Raw genomic sequence first — 21,270 nt, 5'->3', positions numbered from 1 at the left:
AGCAAGGACAGAGGGGAGACCTCGACAGCGGTATCCAGGGATCACCTTAAGGTCTGCCCCGATAAGTTGAAAGAGAGGGGCACGGCCCCAGAAATCTCCCCGCCGGTGGAAAAGGAGAAGATGTTCCATACTGTCCTTGGTGACTTTCCCCAGTCCTGGACTCAGATAAATCAGGCCATCGCGGTACCTGTTCTAACGTTTCCACAGCCGGACCCACCAGAAACAATGGTGGTACCAGATCATCCGGTCCCGCAACCTCAACAAGCCTTGCCTGAAGAAGCCATGCCAACCGTTGAACCGGCAAATCCTCCCTCTGCTATCAGTGAGCCTGCCGTACCCACTGTTGATAGCAGCAGCTCTGAGAGCCCCAACCTGCCAGTGCTACCTAGACTCACTAGAAGTGTAGTTAGAAAACAGCGCACTACACCAGCGGTAGCAAGCATAGCGGGCCCTGTTAGACCAATAGCAACCCCTGCGCTGCGAAGGTCCACACGCAGCACTCAAAATCAAACTCCCCTCCGCTACAAAACTTGGAGGTATTGATAGGGCTGCTATGTAATTGAAAATGTTTGTATGCATATCCTTTTGTTACAGGTTTTTAAATGGACACTAGAGTAATGGACGGTGAATTGCTCAAAAACTTCCACAAGGGGGGCCCCTTTGTTTACCCGGGGTCCCCGCTGTTTCAACCACTGAACTGAGAGTCATAAACTGTGCATGACCAAACTTTCGCAACGTTCAAGAATCCTCACCTCCCGTAAAGGGAAGCTCTGTTATGTTCAATTGTTATGCTATTTCAAAAATTTGTGTGTTTTCTGTTAACATGTATTATTGTTCTTGTTTTCCCAGTCCCGGAGTACTGGATTTAACCGGGGGGGAGTGCAGCACCCCAGAGTCCTGGTTGTTGCAGTGCTGTGGCTCCGCCACTACGGGGAGCTATGGTGCGTCTGATTGCACTAGGGAGTTTCTCTGATCAGGTACACTCACACCACACTTCACACTCCGGCCACCAGGGGGGGTGGTCCTATCTAGTAGGCCACTCCTCACAACTCTGGTAAAACTGGGGGTTGGACAGGAAGACAGAGAGAAGTAGCTGGGAAGAGCTAGTGAGAGGACCTGTCAGGGATGGGATCCTGGCAGACTCCTCAGAGCAGAACTAACCAGTAAACAACGGGAATACAGAAAAGGAGAAATACCAGAAGGGGTCTTGCTGTTAGACCGAGGCAACATCCTTCTGAGGCGCAAACAGTCGGTGGCCGGAACGCCGAGCAAGTAAGAGACTTTAAGTACATTGCAAACCACGGCAGGGCAGCTAACTACAGGTTGGCTGTCTCACTTAACACCTAAGCAGACAACGGAGGCAGCTGTGGGAGAGGGGCGACTCTAGGGTCCCGGAAGAACTCCAGGCCTACCCCGTCATACGGGTGCGTCCTACCATATCAACTGGAGGACGGAGGAGGAACAGTAGAGACAGAAAGAAACAGTTGTGAGGACTATCCCGGGAGCTCAGCAGGGAAGAACTACAACACACAGCGCTAGAAGGTAGATACTGATTCCCACCTGTAAAGAGAGCTCCTGATGTGTCGTTGGACCAGCCGGTCTCTGAAAACCCAGTTAACAGCGCTCTGGACTGAGGTCTCCCACATCTTCAGTAAAGAGGTAAAGAGACTGCAACCTGGTGTCCTCGTTATTTACCGCGACCTGCACCCCACAACTGCACCGCTATACCACCGTTAACAGCACCTATTTGCAACGGACGTCCCCCACTGACAGACAGGGCCACGGACCGGGTCTAGCCACCGTGACAACCCCAGGACTGAGATCCCAGAGGCCCGGCTCCGGGTACCCCTCGGCCCTGCGGCGGTGTGGGGGCGCTCCATATCAACCTTTTGTGTGGCACCATATCAAAAGCTTTTGAAAAGTCCATATACACTACACCTACTGGGTTCCCTTGGTCCAGTCCGGAACTTACCTCTTCATAGAAGCTGATCAAATTAGTCTGACATGATCGGTCCCTAGTAAACCCGTGCTGATACTGGGTCATGAGGTTATTCCTCTTCAGATACTCCAGTATAGCATCCCCTAGAATGCCCTCCAGGATTTTACCCACAGTAGAGGTTAAGCTTACTGGCCTATAATTTCCGAGTTCAGTTTTTGTCCCCTTTTTGAAAATTGGCACCACATTTGCTATACGCCAGTCCTGTGGTACAGACCCTGTTATTATGGACTCTTTAAAGATTAAAAATAATGGTCTATCAATGACTGTACTTAATTCCTGCAGTACTCGGGGGTGTATCCCATCCGGGCCCGGAGATTTGTCAATTTTTGTGATTTTTAGACGCCGCCGTACTTCCTGCTGGGTTAAGCAGGTAACATTAAATTGGGAATTTTTATCACTAGTCATATTGGCTGCCATGGGATTTTCTTTTGTAAATACTGATGAAAAAAAGTCATTTAGCATATTGGCTTTTTCCTCATCCTCATCCACCCTTTCACCCAGACTATTTTTAAGGGGGCCAACACTATCATTTTTTAGTTTCTTACTATTTATGTAGTTAAAGAATATTTTGGGGTTATATGTGCTCTCTCTAGCAATGAGTCTCTTTGTCTCAATCTTTGCTGCCTTGATTTGCTTTCTACAGAATTTATTTAATTTTTTGTATTTATTTAATGCCTCCTCACTACCTACTTCCTTTAATTCCCTAAATGCTTTCTTTTTGTCCCTTATTGCGCCCCTTACAGCTCTATTTAGCCATATTGGTTTCCTCCTATTTCTAGTATGTTTATTCCCATACGGTATATACTGTGCACAGGTCCTATCCAGGATGCTAATAAACGTCTCCCATTTTCGTTGTGTACTTTTATGTCTCTGGATATCGTCCCAGTTAATTGCACCAAGATCCTCTCTCATCCGTTGAAAATTTGCCCTCCTGAAGTTTAGTGTCCTTGTCACCCCTCTACTACACATTAACAATATGTTAATAAGCTGTTAATAATATCTATGGACTGAGCACTGTTCTGCATGATAATCTGGAAGGGGTTATTACCAGTGTGAGACATGTAATGGCTGACTGTTTGCTCGCCTTATCTCTCTGCAGAGCTGTTTGGGATTAGAACTAACAAAATACAGCAGAGCTGAACTTTGTCTCTTTACAGATATATTTGCAGCAGCAGTTGTCCTCTCAGTGCTTCAGTTTCCTTCTTATGCAGCCAATGTGAAGTCAAGGTCAGTACAGCAGAGCTTACAGCTCTGTGAGAGGACGCATTCAATACTGTCTGTAATAACATGAGGTTAATCTCTGCTGAATTGTGTTAGTTGAAATCAGGCACAGCTCTGTAGCAGATTTAATATCTCTATGAGAGGACAACTGCAGCTACAAATGTCTTTGGAATAGTACAAAGTTCAGCTCTGCTGTGCTTTGTTAGTTGTAATCAGATACAGCTCGGCAATGATATCAGGAGTGGAAAGTGTAAGTCATGACACTGGTAAAACCCCTTTTCATTTAAAATAAACTCTGGAGGCAGATTCTAATGGAGTTAAGTGTCCTGTCTATATAGTTCTTAATAGTTTACGTATTAAAAAGAATTACTAAAGGGTATTTATTTCTCAGAAATTATTAGCATACATATATAGCTCACATGACGTGTACACCACTAAAATAAATGATAAATTTAAGGGTAAAAGGGGAGGTGGGAATAAGAGGAAAGATGAATACGAACTGAATAAATATTATAATAATGTACAGACTGTGAGCCCCCGCGGGCAGGGTCCTCTCTCCTCCTGTACTTGTGTGTGCCTTGTTTTACTCATGTTTATTGTACTTGTCTATATTTGCCCCATTCACATGTAAAGCACCATGGAATAAATGGCGCTATAAAAATGTATTATAATAATAAATGGAAATATATGGATTTCTTTGAAATAAAAAAATTGGATCACAGACTGTATAATTTTATTCAGCTTCCTATAACCTACAGTACATGCCCATATAGACAGTTTAGGAAGGTTGATCCTACTGACAGATTCTTTTTAATAATACAAAATAAGAGTGTAAAATAAAAGTGAATGCCCCATTCTTTTCTAGCCTCTCCCAAGTCAATCTTAAAGACAGCATAGAGCCAGTCATAAAACAGGAGTTGCTGAACAGCTACCAATCAACATAATTATACTATTATAACTAGAATACATAGTAAGATGTAATGTCATAGTCTATGATTTTATGATAAAGTGACTGTTTTTTCTATTGTGTTTGATACCATTAGGGTTACTACAAAAACTGTGATCAGCAAAGTAAATCCACAATTTGGTATACATAAGCTTTTGTAAATAAGCTATTGCCTTAGCGTTTTTCATGGATTTTAAGAAATAATTAATTGGTCAATTTGAGTGATTAGTGTGTTTTTTTTAATACTAATGTTGCATTTGTGTTTTCCAGCTACAAACCTACAAATTATCCAAATGCTGGCCTGGAATCAAATTTTTGTCGAAACCCCGATAGTGATCCTAATGGCCCATGGTGTTACACTACAGACCCAAATCAACGCTTTGAGTTTTGTAATATTCCACAATGTGAAGGTCAGAAGGAGTAGCATAATTAAAGGAAGGGGATTCTGGTTTCAGAAAACCCCTGTACCCCCCAGGGCAGTTTGATTCAGCGCTGCTCTCAGCATTTTTTATTTTCTACAGTGCTGCTATCCCGTAGACAGCAGCACAGCCAGTAAGAGAGTTCAGCAGATCTGCGTGAGTTAACGGCACCAGCCACTCAGAAACACTAAGCTCAGTTATTGGCTGCAGCACAGTCGACATGATGTCAGCGCTGCAGACAATAAGAAACACTGGGAGCAGTGATGGATACTGGGCACTGGACCCTGGTAGGGTACATAATGCACAGTTTGGTTTTATGCAACAAACCGTGCCAGTGGGAAAGGGGTTTTCCATAACTGGAAATCCCCTATAATTGACAGAATATGTGGCATGCAAACCTCTTGAATCTCAAGACTGCTTGATCTAAGGATTTAAGGTTCTCACATGTTTTTTCCTTTGTTTCTTTGTACAGAAGATTGTTTTCATTGTACTGGAGAAAATTATAGAGGTAAAGTTTCAAAAACAAAGTCTGGATTGGAGTGTCAAAACTGGGATTCTCAAAATCCCCATACTCATGGCTATAAACCTGATAGGTAAAAAATCAATTAACACTAGACACAGTATTATTTCTTATGTTTTACTAAACATTTTGGAAAACAAGCATGATACAAAGTTTAGTTATGATTTTTTTTTTTTTTACAAATTGTTTACAAAATCCTGTCTGTGCGCTTTAAAAATATAAAGTTTTTTTTGTCATCAGGTTTCTCAGGGAAACAAAATATTCTGTAGGTTGTTATCCAATTTATTTGTCAGAGGCTTTATATAAATATTCACTGTGCATGGTGAGGTCTTTAGAATGTACTGCAACTTAAAGGTCTTTTCAACATTTTTTTCATATAGAAATGATGTAATAGTGGCTGTAGAGTGAAATAGAAATTTTTTGCCATTTTTTATTTAATTTCTCTTAATTGTTGAGATATTAACAATCAAAGTATTTTCATACCTAATCCATATAACTACGGAGCTAAAAGTTAAAGCTCTCCACAAAGTTCAGCTCAGCATGTGTCTCTGAGCAGCCGCCGGCACCTGAATGGCTGCTCTGAACGGCTTTACTTGGCGTGCACTCCTCTGTGTGCCAGCTGTCACCCGGACATCCGCGCTGCAATGGTCTGCCGCGCATGACCCTGCGTGCCCACCGATATCAGCAAGTCTCTCACGCAGCCACCCCGTCTATGCATGCTGTGGCCTAACGTGCGATCCGCACCTGCTCAGCGTTCTGGCGGGAAGACCTTTCCTGTTCCCGCACAGCACCTTTTTGCTAACTGTCCCTGGCCATGCCCCCTTTACCTAGGTTACCGGCTCGCTCCAGCTGCAATTGCATTCCCTCCAGCTGCAATTGCATTCCTTCCAGCAACTGGAGGTGCTGCCCCAGTATGTCTAGACCCGATACTTCAGCAACCCGTCCCTGCCTTCTACACCCACATCTTCCTTAAGCTCGCCATTCCACAGGCGAGAGCGCCTTTACTAGTCTTTCATAGTGCTCGACTTCTTGGATAATTTTCTGCCAAATAAACTGATCTTACTTGTAGCAGGTGAGAGGCACTCCAGTTGTGGTTCGCCTTGACCGGCGTAAATCGGGCTGACTCGTGGGCGGTAAAGGGATGCTCTGGCTCGGTGAGTCTGCCTCTCCAGCGACTTCCAGCATTGGCGACTCAGTGTTCGTCTCCTCAGAAGGGGTAGGTAGCAGATCATTGGCGGTTGAACACTACCTCCTTTCAATTGAAGTCAGGCACCGGAGCTGGGGACATCTTCCCGTTTTTTGGCAACTCTTCTTCACTTTTGGGTTCTTTGGACAAGCAGGGCCGCAACATGCTGCAATGGACTACTCTAGTGAATTCTCCCTCCTCCTGTTCAGGCTAAACATCATAGACCAGCCCATCAGTGCGGAGTCTGCTCCTACCGACTTTCCAATTTTCACCGCGACTGCTTATTCCGGACCAAGACTCGGTCCCCAGGTTTCAGGGCTGTCCCACGAATAGGTGGTGCTTAAGTTCCTGAAACTTCATATTCCACCGCATTCCTTAGCCAAGGGTGATACACCAATCTCTGTAGCTACCGGAATGTTTTCTCTGCATCGAAATGGGTTCCTTGCTCATGAGCCTTGGTGGCCACCATCTTGATCGCCTTCTCTGGGAGCACTACTTGCCAAGTGACTCCCTCCTCTCACAACAACTGCATTTTTCGATATAGCAATCCATCCTTCAAGCAAAGTCTTTCCCATTGTCCTAGAATTCGCAGGGTGCCTGAGGACAGCACATTTCTCTCCCTTCGACTAGGAAGTTACTTCAACGCCACCCACTGTCGCAGCTGAGCAGTCTCCATGTCCTGCTGTTGGAGTTCGATCCAGTCATACCGGGACCGCCCTAGTACTTGATCTTCGGACCCCTCTTCGATCTCTGCTTGCGTCACCACCAACAAGGTGAACAGGTTTCGGAAGCCAGGGATCTCCTCTGCATCAAGCTCTTCATCTCAGTCACGGTCAGGAAGTTCATGTGTCACCCTGGAGAGGGCGTCAGCATGGGTATTCTCGGCCTTGGCCTGGTAGAGAACCATGTACCGATACTTCATCATGCTGGTCACCCATCGTTGTTCCAGGGTCCCTAGCTTTGCATTCTCAAGGTGGGCCAAGGGATTGTTATCCGTCTTCACCAATACTTCCGATCCAGAAAAGTACTCTGCAAACTTCTACATCATAGCCCATACTAGGGCCAGAAGCTCCAACTTGAAAGAGCTATATTTGTGGGGGTTTCGCTCTGAATCATGCAGTGACCGTCTCGCATAGGCTAACACCCATTCTTTTTGTCCTTGTACCTGCGACAGGACTGCTCCTAGGCCGTGCATACTTCCGTCAGTGTGAAGGATGAATGGCTGTGAAAAATTGGCATAAACAAGTATTGGGGCCTTGGTGGGGGCCATTTTCAAAGCCCGGAAGGCCCCCACTGTTTGGTTTAGTTCATTGACCTGGCCGACTCTCCCTTTAACAGTTCCAACAAGGGGTTCAAAATACGGGTGAAGTTTTTCACAAATCTCCTATAGTAGCCAGTAAGCCCTAAGAAAGCCCATACATCTTTCACCATCATAGGAGTCGGTCATTCTCATGCAGGTCTTACTCATTCATTCGACACAATATGTCCCAAATACTCAATCTGCTTACGGAATAGATGACATTTCTGTGGCTTTACTTTCAGGCCATGACTCTGTAACCGACTCAGCACTTGTTCGAGTTGCTGTAGGTGCTCAAAGGTGGGTGTGTAGACGATGATATCATCAAGGTAGATCAAGGTAGCCTCAAAATTCCTATCTCCCAAACATCTCTCCATTAAGCGCTGGAATGTCCCTGGAGCATTAGTCAGACCAAAGGGCATACGATTGATTTCGAACAGTCCCATGGGCAATACAAATGCTGTTTTTGGCCAGTCATGTTCTGCCATTGGCACCTGCCAGTACCCGCTAGCAAGATCAAGGGTGGAAAAATACTTTGCTTGTCCCAGGGCAGTGAGGGATTCCTCAATTCGGGGCAACGGATAAGAGTCTTGCACTATGCAAGTGTTCAGCCACCTATAATTGACACAGAACCGCAGTGTCCCATCTTTCTTTTGAATCAGCACAATGAGGGCCGCCCATGGTCTCTAACTCTCTCGTACCACTCCACTTTGCAGCATATGAGCCAGCATTTCCTTCACCTCTTTATACATCTGGGGAGGTATATGATGATAACTCTCTTGGACTGGAGTGGCATTCCCAGTAGGAATTTCATGAGCAACGGTCTGAGTGCAACCGAAGTCATCTACATGGTGGGCAAAGACCTCCTGATAGCGCTCCAGTACCTCCTCACTGCACTTGTTGAGGTGATAGTCCCATCAGTTCCGCCCACATCGGCTCTAAAATTCTACGACCCTCTCCTTTGCTACCAGACAGAGACTCCAGTATAGCTGTACCTGCTAGAGTATGGAATCCCCTTGCATAACGGCCAGTTGAACTACGCCAGGTGGCATTAGCTTCTCCGGCATGCCCAAGATTTGGGCTACTTCACTCTTAGGTAGAAGGGTGAGACTTTTGGTCCCCAGATTGACACACTACACTACAATGTTGCCGTCTCAAACTGTGGCTAGGGTCCAAGTGACGAGCAATCCAGAGGGTATTTGATCCACTGTTTTTGGCTTCTGCATTGGGGTATGCTCTATGTAGTATGGGCCAGTGTCTATGAATGATGGTATAACTTCTTGTTCTAGTTGTTATTTAGGTTTTTATCTCCAGGAGGAGGTGAGAAGGGTATCTATCAAGGAAGTTGTTGGATATTTCTTCTAATATGGAAGAATGGACAGAGTGAGCTGGTACAATTCTGTTTACCTTATAAAATTGGGAGCGAGGGAGGCTGTCTTTGGTGGATTTTGAATGACAGCTAGTGTATATTAAGAAACTGTTGCGATTGGTTGGTTTGGAAAAAAAGTTCTTAATGACAATAGTATCTAAACAAGAGATTTGGGAAGTGTCAAAGTTAAGTTGTAGTTTCAGCCGGATGGAGTTTAGACTAAGGAGAAATTTGGTCAAGGTGTCAATGGAACCAACAGGTGGAATATGTGGAAAGCAGGTCAATGGTGTAGACATAATGGTTCACAAAGTAGTCCACATAGCTACTTGCGTAGGCTGATGGCAAATTAGAGCCTATAGCAATGCTACGTGTCCGCAAATATAAACCATTACTGAAGAGACTGAAGAGGAAGAAATTATCTTGTTAAATGATGGAAAGAAGCTTAATACAGAATAGGGAGTTGTCCCCAGAAAGATGAGAATTTTGGAGCATGGTGGTGACCAAAAGACTATTGGGAGACATTTTTGATAAATCTCTGATGATCTGGAGAAAATGGTCAGTATCAAGGATAAATGACCGTGTGGTCCTTATGAGTCCTAAAAAGATTGATAAAGGAGACAAGATGGAATCCATTGAGGTGACAATTGGGCGACTCAGTGGGTTATCAAGATATTTGTGTATTTTAGGAAAGATGTAAAATACTGGTATAACTAGGTGTGGCTAAGTGATTAGTGAGAAAAATGTCTTTCCTTTGGTCAATTATTTGCATACATATTAGTCAATAACCTTTTTACTACACCATCAAACTCCATATCAAAATGTATAACACATAATTCAGATCCACAAAATACGGAAAAAAAAGTGATGAATTTATAATAGAAAATAGACAATATTGTATTCAAAATTCAAAATTCAAATAAAGCAATTAAAAAAGGTGCCTCATGTCAACAGGAGAAACAAAGGGAAATAACACAAATTAAGTATAAAGAATCATTTCTTTGCGATAGTATACTTAGGATAAAAATATTCAGCAAGAACTCATAAAATTTATGGAGACCTTAGTATAGAGCAATAGAAATAGCTTGATAGCATGTATATAGACCTATTTGGCACAGTGCCTTTTGATTAAAGTATATGGGTCCACATGATCATTTATAAAATCAATAAGGTGCTTGAGTGCATACTATTTCTCGATGTCGGAAAGGGGTTAATGGGTTTCAGTAACTAACTTTTCTAGCTTGATTTCTTGTTTACATTTCCTATTGAGATCTTTACACTCCTGATATGCTATTTCTGACTTCTCTGCCTTCAAGGTTTTAAATGCCCTTTATTTATTATTGATAAACTTTGGTATAATGGTATAGTATTTGTAGTAGGAAATGTAATATTTATAATTTAGCCTAATATGGCCTTAAGCATGCATAAAAACTGTAGGGAAACATAGTGTACCAGGACATAGAGTGATATTTTTATGAAAAGATACAATGAATCCATGTAATATGTCTTAGTATTTCAGATTCAAAGATATTTCTTTTTCAAAAATATTTATTAATTTTTAATACTTTTCCAGCATTCCAGAGAAAAATCTTATAAATAATCATTGCCGCAACCCAGATGGAGAACCGCGACCATGGTGCTTTACTACTGATCCAAACAAGCGATGGGAATTCTGTGAAATTCCACGTTGTAGTGAGTTTATTTTTATTTTTCTTCTTTACTGTGTGTAGTATTAAAATTGCTACCAGATTTTATATTCTATTATATTCTCATTTTAATAGGATTTTGGTGAAATTATATTTTCTTTTGGAAACATGTATGAATATATAATGCTTAAATTCAAAACTGGTAGCAATTAGACTAAATCAGTCACCAAAAGACGATAGGCAAAAGACAAACAGACCATAAAAATAAACTGGTTAAGTCGATAAATATAAAGTAAGGTGCACAATAATATGTATGCCAACAAAAAAAAAGAGATTTGCTACATAAAATCAAAATCGTATCAATAAAGAAGCTTAAACCTTGATATAAAATAAACTTTAATAAATCTGACAACTAAAAGACATGAAAATGGAGACCACTACACTCCTGCAAAGATAAATTAATTTATAAGGATTTGCACTGGGGCTGTCAAGGTAATTGAGTATACAATGTGAACACAAACTCAAAGGTACAAAACACCTAAAGATGTCAATAAAATTACAGTTTTATCCCAGAGGAAACATACAGAGAGATATACCGTAGATGTCAAGTGCTTGAGCCTCAGACAGAAAATGCAAGGATATACCGTATGTGCTGGACAGGTAGTTTAGTAAAAAATCACTAAACATACAGTACAGACCAAAAGTTTGGACACAACTTCTCATTTAAAGATTTTTCTGTATTTTCATGACTGAAAATTGTACATTCACACTGAAGGCATCAAAACTATGAATTAACACATGTGGAATTATATACTTAACAAAAAAGTGTGAAACATCTGAAATTATGTCTTCTATTCTAGGTTCTTCAAAGTAGCCACCTTTTGCTTTGGTGACTGCTTTGCACACTCTTGGCATTCTCTTGATGAGCTTCAAGAGGTAGTCACCGGGAATGATTTTCAATTCACAGGTGTGCCCTGTCAGATTTAATAAGTGGGATTTCTTGCCTTATAAATTGGGTTGGGACCATCAGTTGTGTTGTGCAGAAATCTGGTGGATACACAGCTGATAGTCCTACTGAATAGACTGGTGGATGTTGTATTTTGGCATGAAAAAAGCAGCTAAGTAAAGAAAAACGAGTGGCCATCATTACTTTAAGAAATGAAGGTCAGTCAGTCCGAAAAATTGGGTAAACTTTGTAAGTGTCCCCAAGTGCAGTGGCAAAAACCATCAAGCGCTACAAAGAAACTGGCTCACATGAGGACCGCCCCAGGAAAGGAAGACCAAGAGTCACCTCTGCTTCTGAGGATAAGTTTATCCGAGTCACCAGCCTCAGAAATCGTAGGTTAACAGCAGCTCAGATGAGAGACCAGGTCAATGCCACACAGAGTTCTAGCAGCTGACACATCTCTACAACAACTGTTAAGAGGAGACTTTGTGCAGCAGGCCTTCATGGTAAAATAGGTGCTAGGACTAGGTGCCACTGCTAAGGGCAGGCAACAAGCAGAAGAGACTTGTTTGGGCTAAAGAACACAAGGAATGGACATTAGACCAGTGGAAATCTGTGCTTTGGTCTAATGAGTCCAAATTTGAGATCTTTGGTTCCAACCACCGTGTCTTTGTGCGACGCAGAAAGAGTGAACGGATGGACTCTACATGCCTGGTTCCCACTGTGAAGCATGGAGGAGCAGGTATGATAGTGAGTGGGTGCTTTGCTGGTGACGCTGTTCGGGATTTATTCAAAATTGAAGGCACACTGAACCAGCATGGCTACCACAGCATCTTGCAGCGGCATGCTATTCCATCCGGTTTGCATTTAGTTGGACCATCATTTATTTTTCAACAGGACAATGACCCCAAACACAGGCTGTGTAAGGGCTATTTGACCAAGAAGGAGAGTGATGGGGTGCTACGCCAGATGACCTGGCCTCCACAGTCACCAGGCCTGAACCCAATCGAGATGGTTTGGGGTGAGCTTGACCGCAGAGTGAAGGCAAAAGAGCCAACAAGTGCTAAGCATCTCTGGGAACTCCTTCAAGATTGTTGGAAGACCAATCCTGGTGACTACCTCTTGAAGTTCATCAAGAGAATGCCAAGAGTGTGCAAAGCAGTCATCAAAGCAAAAGGTGGCTACTTTGAAGAACTTAGAATGTAAGACATAATTTCAGTTGTTTCACACTTTTTTGTTAAGTATATAATTCCACATGTGTTAATTCATAGTTTTGATGCCTTCAGTGTGAATGTACAATTTTCATAGTCATGAACATATAGAAAAATCTTTAAATGAGAAGGTGTGTCCAAACTTTTGATCTGTACTGTAGGTCATGTTTGATATGAAAATCAGGGCAAAAAATACTGACAGACAAGATAGATTTTGGGGCTGATTCATTAAGGTTGCACAAAAATTCGACTTTCAGGTCTTGCTCACACCAGAAATGATTCTCTCTCCCAATCTTCTTTCTCATCAGAGTTTGAGCCAAGTGTCAGTTTACTGTGATCTGATTCTCTTACATGAGAGAATTGTATCGCAGGTATGGAGAAGACAGAGAACTTAATTTCTCTATCTTCTCCATTGTTTGAGTCTGTGTCAATTGGACTGTTGATCATTGTTATTAATAAAATACGTGATTCATCAAAGATTTTATGTCAGAAAATTTGTGTAAAAATCTTTGAATAGATGCAAAATTTTGGCATTTTATACCATTTTTGCTTGACAAAGTAGGTGGAGCTGAGGTGTGATGAGGTGTGAAATTCATATTAAATGGTAGCATACCTTACACCATAAATTTTACTCAAGTCTCTGAAAGATTCAGGTGCTCCACACTCCACCCCGCCTTGTCATCGAGACTGGTGTGAAAAATGCCAGTGTTGATGAATTGGGGCCAAAGTCTGTGGGCTCTATTCATGATTTGCATTTGTTTACGGCCACTTTTCTTTTTGACATGTGGTTTACGCTGACTTTTTTTGTGACAAATTCAATGGTACATGCATGAATTTTGTTCAAAACTCAGAACTATCTTTTTTTCTTCATATCGTTAAATGGTTTTGAGTTTTCTTAGCAGGAGAAGTCATACGTTTTGCAAAAAAAAGCTAAAATAACTAGTAGAGTTGTGCCAAATTTGTCTAAAACATCTGGAAAAGCCAAATTGACGTAAAAATTGGAAAACTAACTAACTCGCAAAAGAAACCTTGAAAAAAGTTTGATAAATTTGTCCCAATTCAAAAAAGTCATTAATTGTGATATAGTCATGCAGAAATACTAGTGGAAATACAATGAATCGGAGACGCCTATATATTATGAATTAATATGAGTTTCTTATTCAAGCAATGTAAGACTCACCTTGTCTGACCTAATAAAGACTCTATGTTTATGTCTATGCTACGTATCATTAATCTTATTAGTTATAGTATTGCTTTTATTTTTTGTGCAGTTTTTTTGATTAATCAAGGTCAACTCCCCTCAGATGACTAGGTAGATAGCAAATTCAACAGTGTAGTTTTATTTTAATATTTTTGTGTGATTACTTCTCTAATTTCTCTTTTCAGCATTTTATATTGTACATGGTAGGTAGGTGACATTGTGGTAAAATGTGCATATGCGTTAGATTCAAGTAAGCAATTTTAGTTATCATTCTAACGTTCTAAGAAATCGCTTTGCTAAATAATATTTTTCTACTTTTCACATTCCAGCTTCTAATACCCCACAATCACCACCAGGGTTGCAATGTTTATCTGGCAATGGAGAGTCGTACACTGGAAAGATTGCTGTAACAGTAACTGGAAAAATATGTCAATCTTGGAGTTCTCAGGAACCTCATACTCATGGGAGAACTCCAGATAACTATCCCTGCAAGTAAGGGATATTTATTTCACTACATTGACAAATAAAGTGGTTGTAAAATTTTAAGGTAAAAGATTGCCAAGGTAGACAGCATAAGGCCATGGAGCTCAGTGATTAGCTGCACCATTCATGATATCACCACTGCAGTTACATTAGCGAAGACTGGCAGGTCATGAGCTATAGACGTGACATCACAGCTGCAGCCACATCAACAAAGACTGGTGGGAGCAGCAGAGAGACAGCACTGGGGAGGCATTACGTAACTAATGATGATTTTTGCTATTTTACTTTGATAGCAGACAACCCCTCAAAAAGGACTGTACTTTTAACAAACTGCATACATCAATAGTACAAACAAATATAAGAAACTTTGTATTACATTAGAGAAATCAGCTTCCTTCCCCACTTTTCAGATACTTTTTCCTGTCCACTCTGCCTCCTAAACTTATCATCCTCTTTGAAAAAACATCTTGCTCAGACAAGAGAGACTACAGGCTCATGGTGATGTCACATTACAGAGGCCAGTATACTGTATGAAGAGGAGAGCAGGAGTGAGGAACACAGTGAAGGTACAGACATAGAAAGATCGTACTAAGCTTTCTAGCTAGTCTTTTACCTCACCCCAGAGCTGGATTCACATACACTCAGCACAGATTGGGGGTTTAATTTCCTTGCTCTGGCTTCTGTCAGTGTGCTACCTGAGGAATGAAGAGCAGAAATCCCACTCTATTTGCTGTGTATGGTAGAGATCATAGCAGCTAGTCTTATTCCACCAGCTCAGAGCCAATTGCAATTAAGGGATAAAGCCTGTAGAGGGAAAATATCCAGATTTACTGTATATTTTTAAAATAAGTAGTTAGCCGGGTATCATTTATTTAACATTTCACAAATACTTGTTACTATGTGTTGGTATATCAAATCAAATCCAAATAAAACACATTTGTGGGTGTAACGTGAAAAAATGTGGAAAAGTTCACAGGGTATGAATAGTTTATCAAGGCACTGTATAACGGTCAGATGAGGCTTTATTAATTTCTGAACAAATGCCACTACCTTTAATAACTCCTGAACTGCATTCCACAAAGTTGTCTATTGTCTCCCAAGTCCTGAATCCCCCTGTATAACCCCCAAAATATCTTGTGAAATGCTACTGCACCGTATTTAAATCTGATGGCCTGGTGCGATGGGCATCATTACTGAGGTGTCTGTGTCTCCTCTCTGCTTCTAATCACCATCCTCTGGCTTTCATTCATGTGCATCATTCCCAACAAAATCACGCGGTTGCACAGTTGCATCACCGGCTTGCGCTACTTATTGGCTCTGTTACATAGGAGCTGAAATGACGTGTCTCTGCACATACACAGTTATGTTTTATGCTCTGCCCAGTAGGGCAGAGCAATGTGTACCTGAATGAGCTGGCAATGCTACTGCACAGGCGCGTGACTTCTTGGGCTAATGGATGACGTAGAACGCAAAGGTGATTTGTTCATACACTACAAAACTGTTGACAGGTTGCCTTTAAATGCATTCACTACTGAAAAATTGCTTGTCGTCTGTAAAAATATGTATATTTTAAAATCTTCTAAATTGCCATAAATTAATCTGACTTCTAGAAATCTTGAAAAGAATTATTGTAGAAACCCAGATGGAGAGTCCATGCCCTGGTGTTATACCACTGACAAGTTAACACGATGGGAATATTGTGACATACCTAGCTGTGATGATAAACCCGTTGGTAAATACGTTTATTTCTTTATTTGAAATTGAAGATTTTCAGCTCCCAAGCAAATATGTGTTTAATGCATGGTGATAATCTTATTCCCAAAAGTTACTATTTATCCTGTTTCTGAAATATCGATTTGGGAACAGTTTTTATGAATGAGGACCGATGTATTTTTGTGTTGTCAAAGAAGGTGTATAATTACGTTATGTACACTCATTAATGTGTAAAATGTAACACCAAGAAGGAACAGTATAGGTTTTGTGGAAATCATAGGAACATACAGTTGTGGCCAAAAGTATTGACACCCCTGCAATTCTGTCAGATAATACTCAGTTTCTTCCTGAAAATGATTGCAATCGCAAGTTCTTTGGTATTATTATCTTCATTTAATTTGTCTTAAATTAAAAAACACAAAAGAGAATGAAGCACAAAGCAAAACATTGATCATTTCACACAAAACTCCAAAAATGGGCCAGACAAAAGTATTGGCACCCTCAGCCTAATACTTTGTTGCACCACCTTTAGCCACAATAACTGATCAACCGCTTCCGGTAACCATCAATGAGTTTCTTACAATGCTCTGCTGGAATTTTAGACCATTCTTCTTCGGCAAACTGCTCCAGGTCCCTGATATTTGAAGGGTACCTTCTCCAAACTGCCATTTTTAGATCTCTCCACAGGTGTTCTATGGGATTCAGGTCTGGACTCATTGCTGGCCACCTTAGAAGTCTCCAGTGCTTTCTCTCAAACCATTTTCTAGTGCTTTTTGAAGTGTGTTTTGGGTCATTGTCCTGCTGGAATACCCTTGACCTCTGAGGGAGACCCAGCTTTCTCACCCTGGGCCCTACATTATGCTGCAAAATTTGTTGGTAGTCTTCAGACTTCATAATGCCATGCACACGGTCAAGCAGTCCAGTGCCAGAGGCAGCAAAGCAACCCCAAAACATCAGGGAACCTCCGCCATGTTTGACTGTAGGGACCTTGTTCTTTTCTTTGAATGCCTCTTTTTTTCTCCTGTAAACTCTATGTTGATGCCTTTGCCCAAAAAGCTCTACTTTTGTCTCATCTGACCAGAGAACATTCTTCCAAAACATTTTAGGCTTTTTCAGGTAAGTTTTGGCAAACTCCAGCCTGGCTTTTTTATGTCTCGGGGTAAGAAGTGGGGTCTTCCTGGGTCTCCTACCATACAGTCCATTTTCATTCAGACGCCGATGGATAGTACGGGTTGACACTGTTGTACCCTCGAACTGCAGGGCAGCTTGAACTTGTTTGGATGTTAGTCGAAGTTCTTTATCCAACATCCGCACAATCTTGCGTTGAAATCTCTTGTCAATTTTTCTTTTCCGTCCACATCTAGGGAGGTTAGTAACAGTGCCATGGGCTTTAAACTTCTTGATGACACTGCGCACGGTAGACACAGGAACATTCAGGTCTTTGGAGATGGACTTGTAACCTTGAGATTGCTCATGCTTCCTCAAAATTTGGTTTCTCAAGTCCTCAGACAGTTCTTTGGTCTTCTTTCTTTTCTTCATGCTCAATGTGGAACACACAAGGACACAGGACAGAGGTTGAGTCAACTTTAATCCATGTCAACTGGCTGCAAGTGTGATTTAGTTATTGCCAACACCTGTTAGGTGCCACAGGTAAGTTATAGGTGCTGTTAATTACACAAATTAGAGAAGCATCACATGATTTTTCGAACGGTGCCAATACTTTTGTCCACCCCCTTTTTTATGTTTGGTGTGGAATTATATCCAATTTGGCTTTAGGACAATTATTTTTGTATCTTTTCATTTAAGACAAATTAAATGAAGATAATAATAACAAAGAATTTGTGTTTGCAATCATTTTCAGGAAGAAACTAAGTATTATCTGACAGAATTGCAGGGGTGTCAATACTTTTGGCCACAACTGTATGTAAGGGTCTGGCCCAGGGCAGTAGACATGGCCAACGACACCTGGCTTTCTGTGCTCTGGCCTCACCTCAAAGGAAAATTATCACCATTAGTCAGCATACCTGCATCTTCAGATCCGGCTCCTTCTGGGTCTTCCCTCCAGGCTGATTTGCATTAATTGAGACACAGTCCATTTCAACATCAACAAGAACATCTTTACTAGGTTCTTCACACAGTATATCCAAAGTTTTCACAGCTTTTACAATAGGCTTCATAAAACGGTGTTCCTTTCCTTTCCCTGCACTTCTCTCATGGTCTCATAGCACGGACCCAGGTGGGGCCATCCCTGGCAGTTCCTCAGCATCCTCCCTGCATCGCTCCACTATGGATACGCATCCCTCGGTCTGTTTCGCCCAGACAAAAGATCATTAGTTCCGGAGTCAGAAGCCACTGGCAGAGCGACCTGTCCTTCTGTGCTGTTTCCTGCGCTTGTACCACATCTCTACTGTCCAAACTCACAGCATCTGTAGATTCCTCTTCCTTCCTGAGGGTCTCTAACCAAGCGATGAGTTGCCACATACTGGAACCGCTATTGTCCCCCAACTGTACTGTTCTGATGATCTGGATGACTGGGCCCCAATACTTTAATGTTTTGTGGCTGCTCTGGAGCCCTGGACTTATAGCCCATGTGGACGGTTCGGGAGTCCCTCGTCCTCTGGCTCTATCCAAACACAGCAACTTACCATACAGCAGCCCCTCCTACTATTAACCATCTATTTACTCTATGCACTATCTAAGAGCTGTGTGCACTAAAATGCCCCCATCTAGTGGCTATAAACGGGTGTTACACTGTCCCTACCCACTAAACATTTACAATAAAAAATATGTACACTGCAGCAACAGTAAATACATACAATGTGGAACATTTCTACAGTAGCACAAATCAGCAATAAAACATTACATTAAACAGAGCGTATGGTATGGGGACGAGTAAGGAAGCAAAACACGGTAATACACATAATAGTGTAGCAGTACCAGATTATGGAGTGATACACCAAGTTAGTGTAGCAGTATCACATTGTACAGACAAATATACATAAAAGGCAAAAAGGAACAAAACAATGCACCATGTCCCCTACACATACATGGCAATTATATAAAATAATGACAAAATGGGAACAAAATTTTCAAAATATCTTGATTTATTCAGTATTGAATATGGGCTCCAGGTGAAGAAATCGCCACACTTACACTTCTTGGCATTAAGATTATTAATGGTTGTCTAAGAAATGTTCGGTCACGCTGAATGTACTAGGGCATGCAAATCATCAAAATTTTCTGTTGGCAGCTCTCTTTGCAATTGTTGACCAATCTCCTCCCAGATGTGCTCCATGGAGACAAGTCTGGAGGCCATGGTGGCACTTTTAAGCCACCGCAGGCTGCTCACAGTAGTACTGGCATCATGTGGTCTGGCATTGTCGTGTTAAAATACTGCCGTGTACGACCATGTCCAAATCAATATAGTGCTAATCTGTTAGTGTACCTGGAATACAGGCAAGATGGGACCGGCTCCTGTCCATTATGCTACCTCACACCATAATCGCAGGTGTAAGACTGGAGTGACTTCCCCTCATGAAGGCTTCTTTGTGGTGTTGTCCACATGTTCTCATCAGATTTGAAGAATAGCGTTTAGTGATCCAATGCGTATTGTAAGCGAAATTAGACCTCATAATACCAAGCCTGAGGTGTTAAATAGTGTCTAAACAAACCATCAGGCAAAACATTAGGCTACAAGCCAGATGTCCAGCTATAGGTGGTGTCCCATGAAATAACGCCACTGCTCTCAAAGACTATTATAGTGCCGAGAAAGTCGGCAATGGAGGCTGGAATGGAGGTCTATACTCGTTACAGATGAGTCCTGATTTTGGACACAGTGTTAGTTGGAAATTGGTCTGGAGACCACATGGGAAACACCATGAAGAGTTCTTCATGAGAGACTTTAATAGTGTCCCAGAAGCAGTTTTTCTACACGACAATGCCAGGCCACATGTAGCTGGTGCAAATGTGGGCATCCTGAGTGTCCCAAACTCACTACCATGTCCTGCAGCGTCTTCATATTTTTCTTCCATCGAGCACATCTGGGACTTCATTAGTTGGCTATTGCGATGGTAGATGGCAGCAGTGGATCTTAATGATTTGCGTACCCAAGCGCATTCAGCGTGGCAGAACATTTCTTAGCCAACCACTAATACCCTCATTGATAACAAGCCAAGGTACGAAAAACGTGTAGTTTTCATACTCGATAGTAAATAAATGTATGTTTGGAAAGTTTTGTTTCCATTTTTTCTCCATTTACATATCATTGCCATATCTATCTGTCCTGTAATTTCCATAGTGTTACGATTTTGAGGAGTGTAGTTAACTCCTTAAGTTCAAAAATTTTAATCCATTAAAATATAAAAATAAACTTTATAAATTTGATATCACAATTATTGTACTGATCTGGAGAATCATATTTGTCCCGCCATTTTTACCCTAAAATGAACGGTGTATAAAAAAAGTTATAAAACAATGATGGAATTGATTTTTTTTTCCGCCATTTCATCCCAGTTGGATTTGTAAAAAAATGTTTCAGTACATTATAATGTAAAATGAGTGGTGTCAAGTTAAAACCACAATTCATTATTCGAAAAACATCACTCATATGGTTATACCGATGGAAAAATAAGAAAGTTATAACTCTTGAAAGAAGTAGAGGAAAAAACAAAAGTGCAAAAATGAAAAATCAGCAGGTCTTGACAGGGATAAACAAAGTAATATTATGATTAAAAAAAACCCCACCAAATTAACATGATTGCGAACCGGAAAAAGTACTGATAAATAACTTGCTTCATTAATTCTTGAATAGCTCAAATCCTAAAAAAAACTGCATTGGACAATGGATGAATCCTTTACATTATTTGCTCTTATGGATATATTTCTGGCTAGGAGTGACAGAAGGTGTAGAATGAATTTCAGCCTCCCAAAAGGCCCACTGCAAAAATCAACATCTTGCATTAGCCAGAATTGCCAAATTGGTAGTTATATATTACCTATAGAAATACAAAACTTTGAATGTGAGACAAACTGCAGTACTCAGCAGTGGACACTAAAAATCACACAAAGCTGTTGAGTTCTGCATACATCCAGTGCTGAGAACGGCAGATACCAGATG

At 41.4% G+C, this 21,270-nt stretch overlaps 1 protein-coding gene across 1 annotated transcript in view; it reads left to right on the top strand.

Moving 5' to 3' along the window:
- PLG (plasminogen) overlaps nucleotides 1-21,270 on the top strand; it is a 179,678-nt gene that overhangs the window by 76,521 nt on the left and 81,887 nt on the right. The window contains exons 5-9 of the mRNA XM_077289158.1: nucleotides 4,437-4,576; nucleotides 5,058-5,178; nucleotides 10,528-10,646; nucleotides 14,288-14,450; nucleotides 16,052-16,173. Coding sequence (XP_077145273.1) covers nucleotides 4,437-4,576; nucleotides 5,058-5,178; nucleotides 10,528-10,646; nucleotides 14,288-14,450; nucleotides 16,052-16,173 — 665 coding nt within the window. The remainder of the gene's footprint in view (nucleotides 1-4,436; nucleotides 4,577-5,057; nucleotides 5,179-10,527; nucleotides 10,647-14,287; nucleotides 14,451-16,051; nucleotides 16,174-21,270) is intronic.

This window comes from Ranitomeya variabilis, chromosome 2 (genome assembly GCF_051348905.1).
Source record: "Ranitomeya variabilis isolate aRanVar5 chromosome 2, aRanVar5.hap1, whole genome shotgun sequence".
Classification (NCBI taxonomy): domain Eukaryota; kingdom Metazoa; phylum Chordata; class Amphibia; order Anura; family Dendrobatidae; genus Ranitomeya; species Ranitomeya variabilis.
The sequence above is the reverse complement of the archived record's forward strand: the minus strand, read 5'-3'. Positions and strand labels throughout refer to the sequence as shown.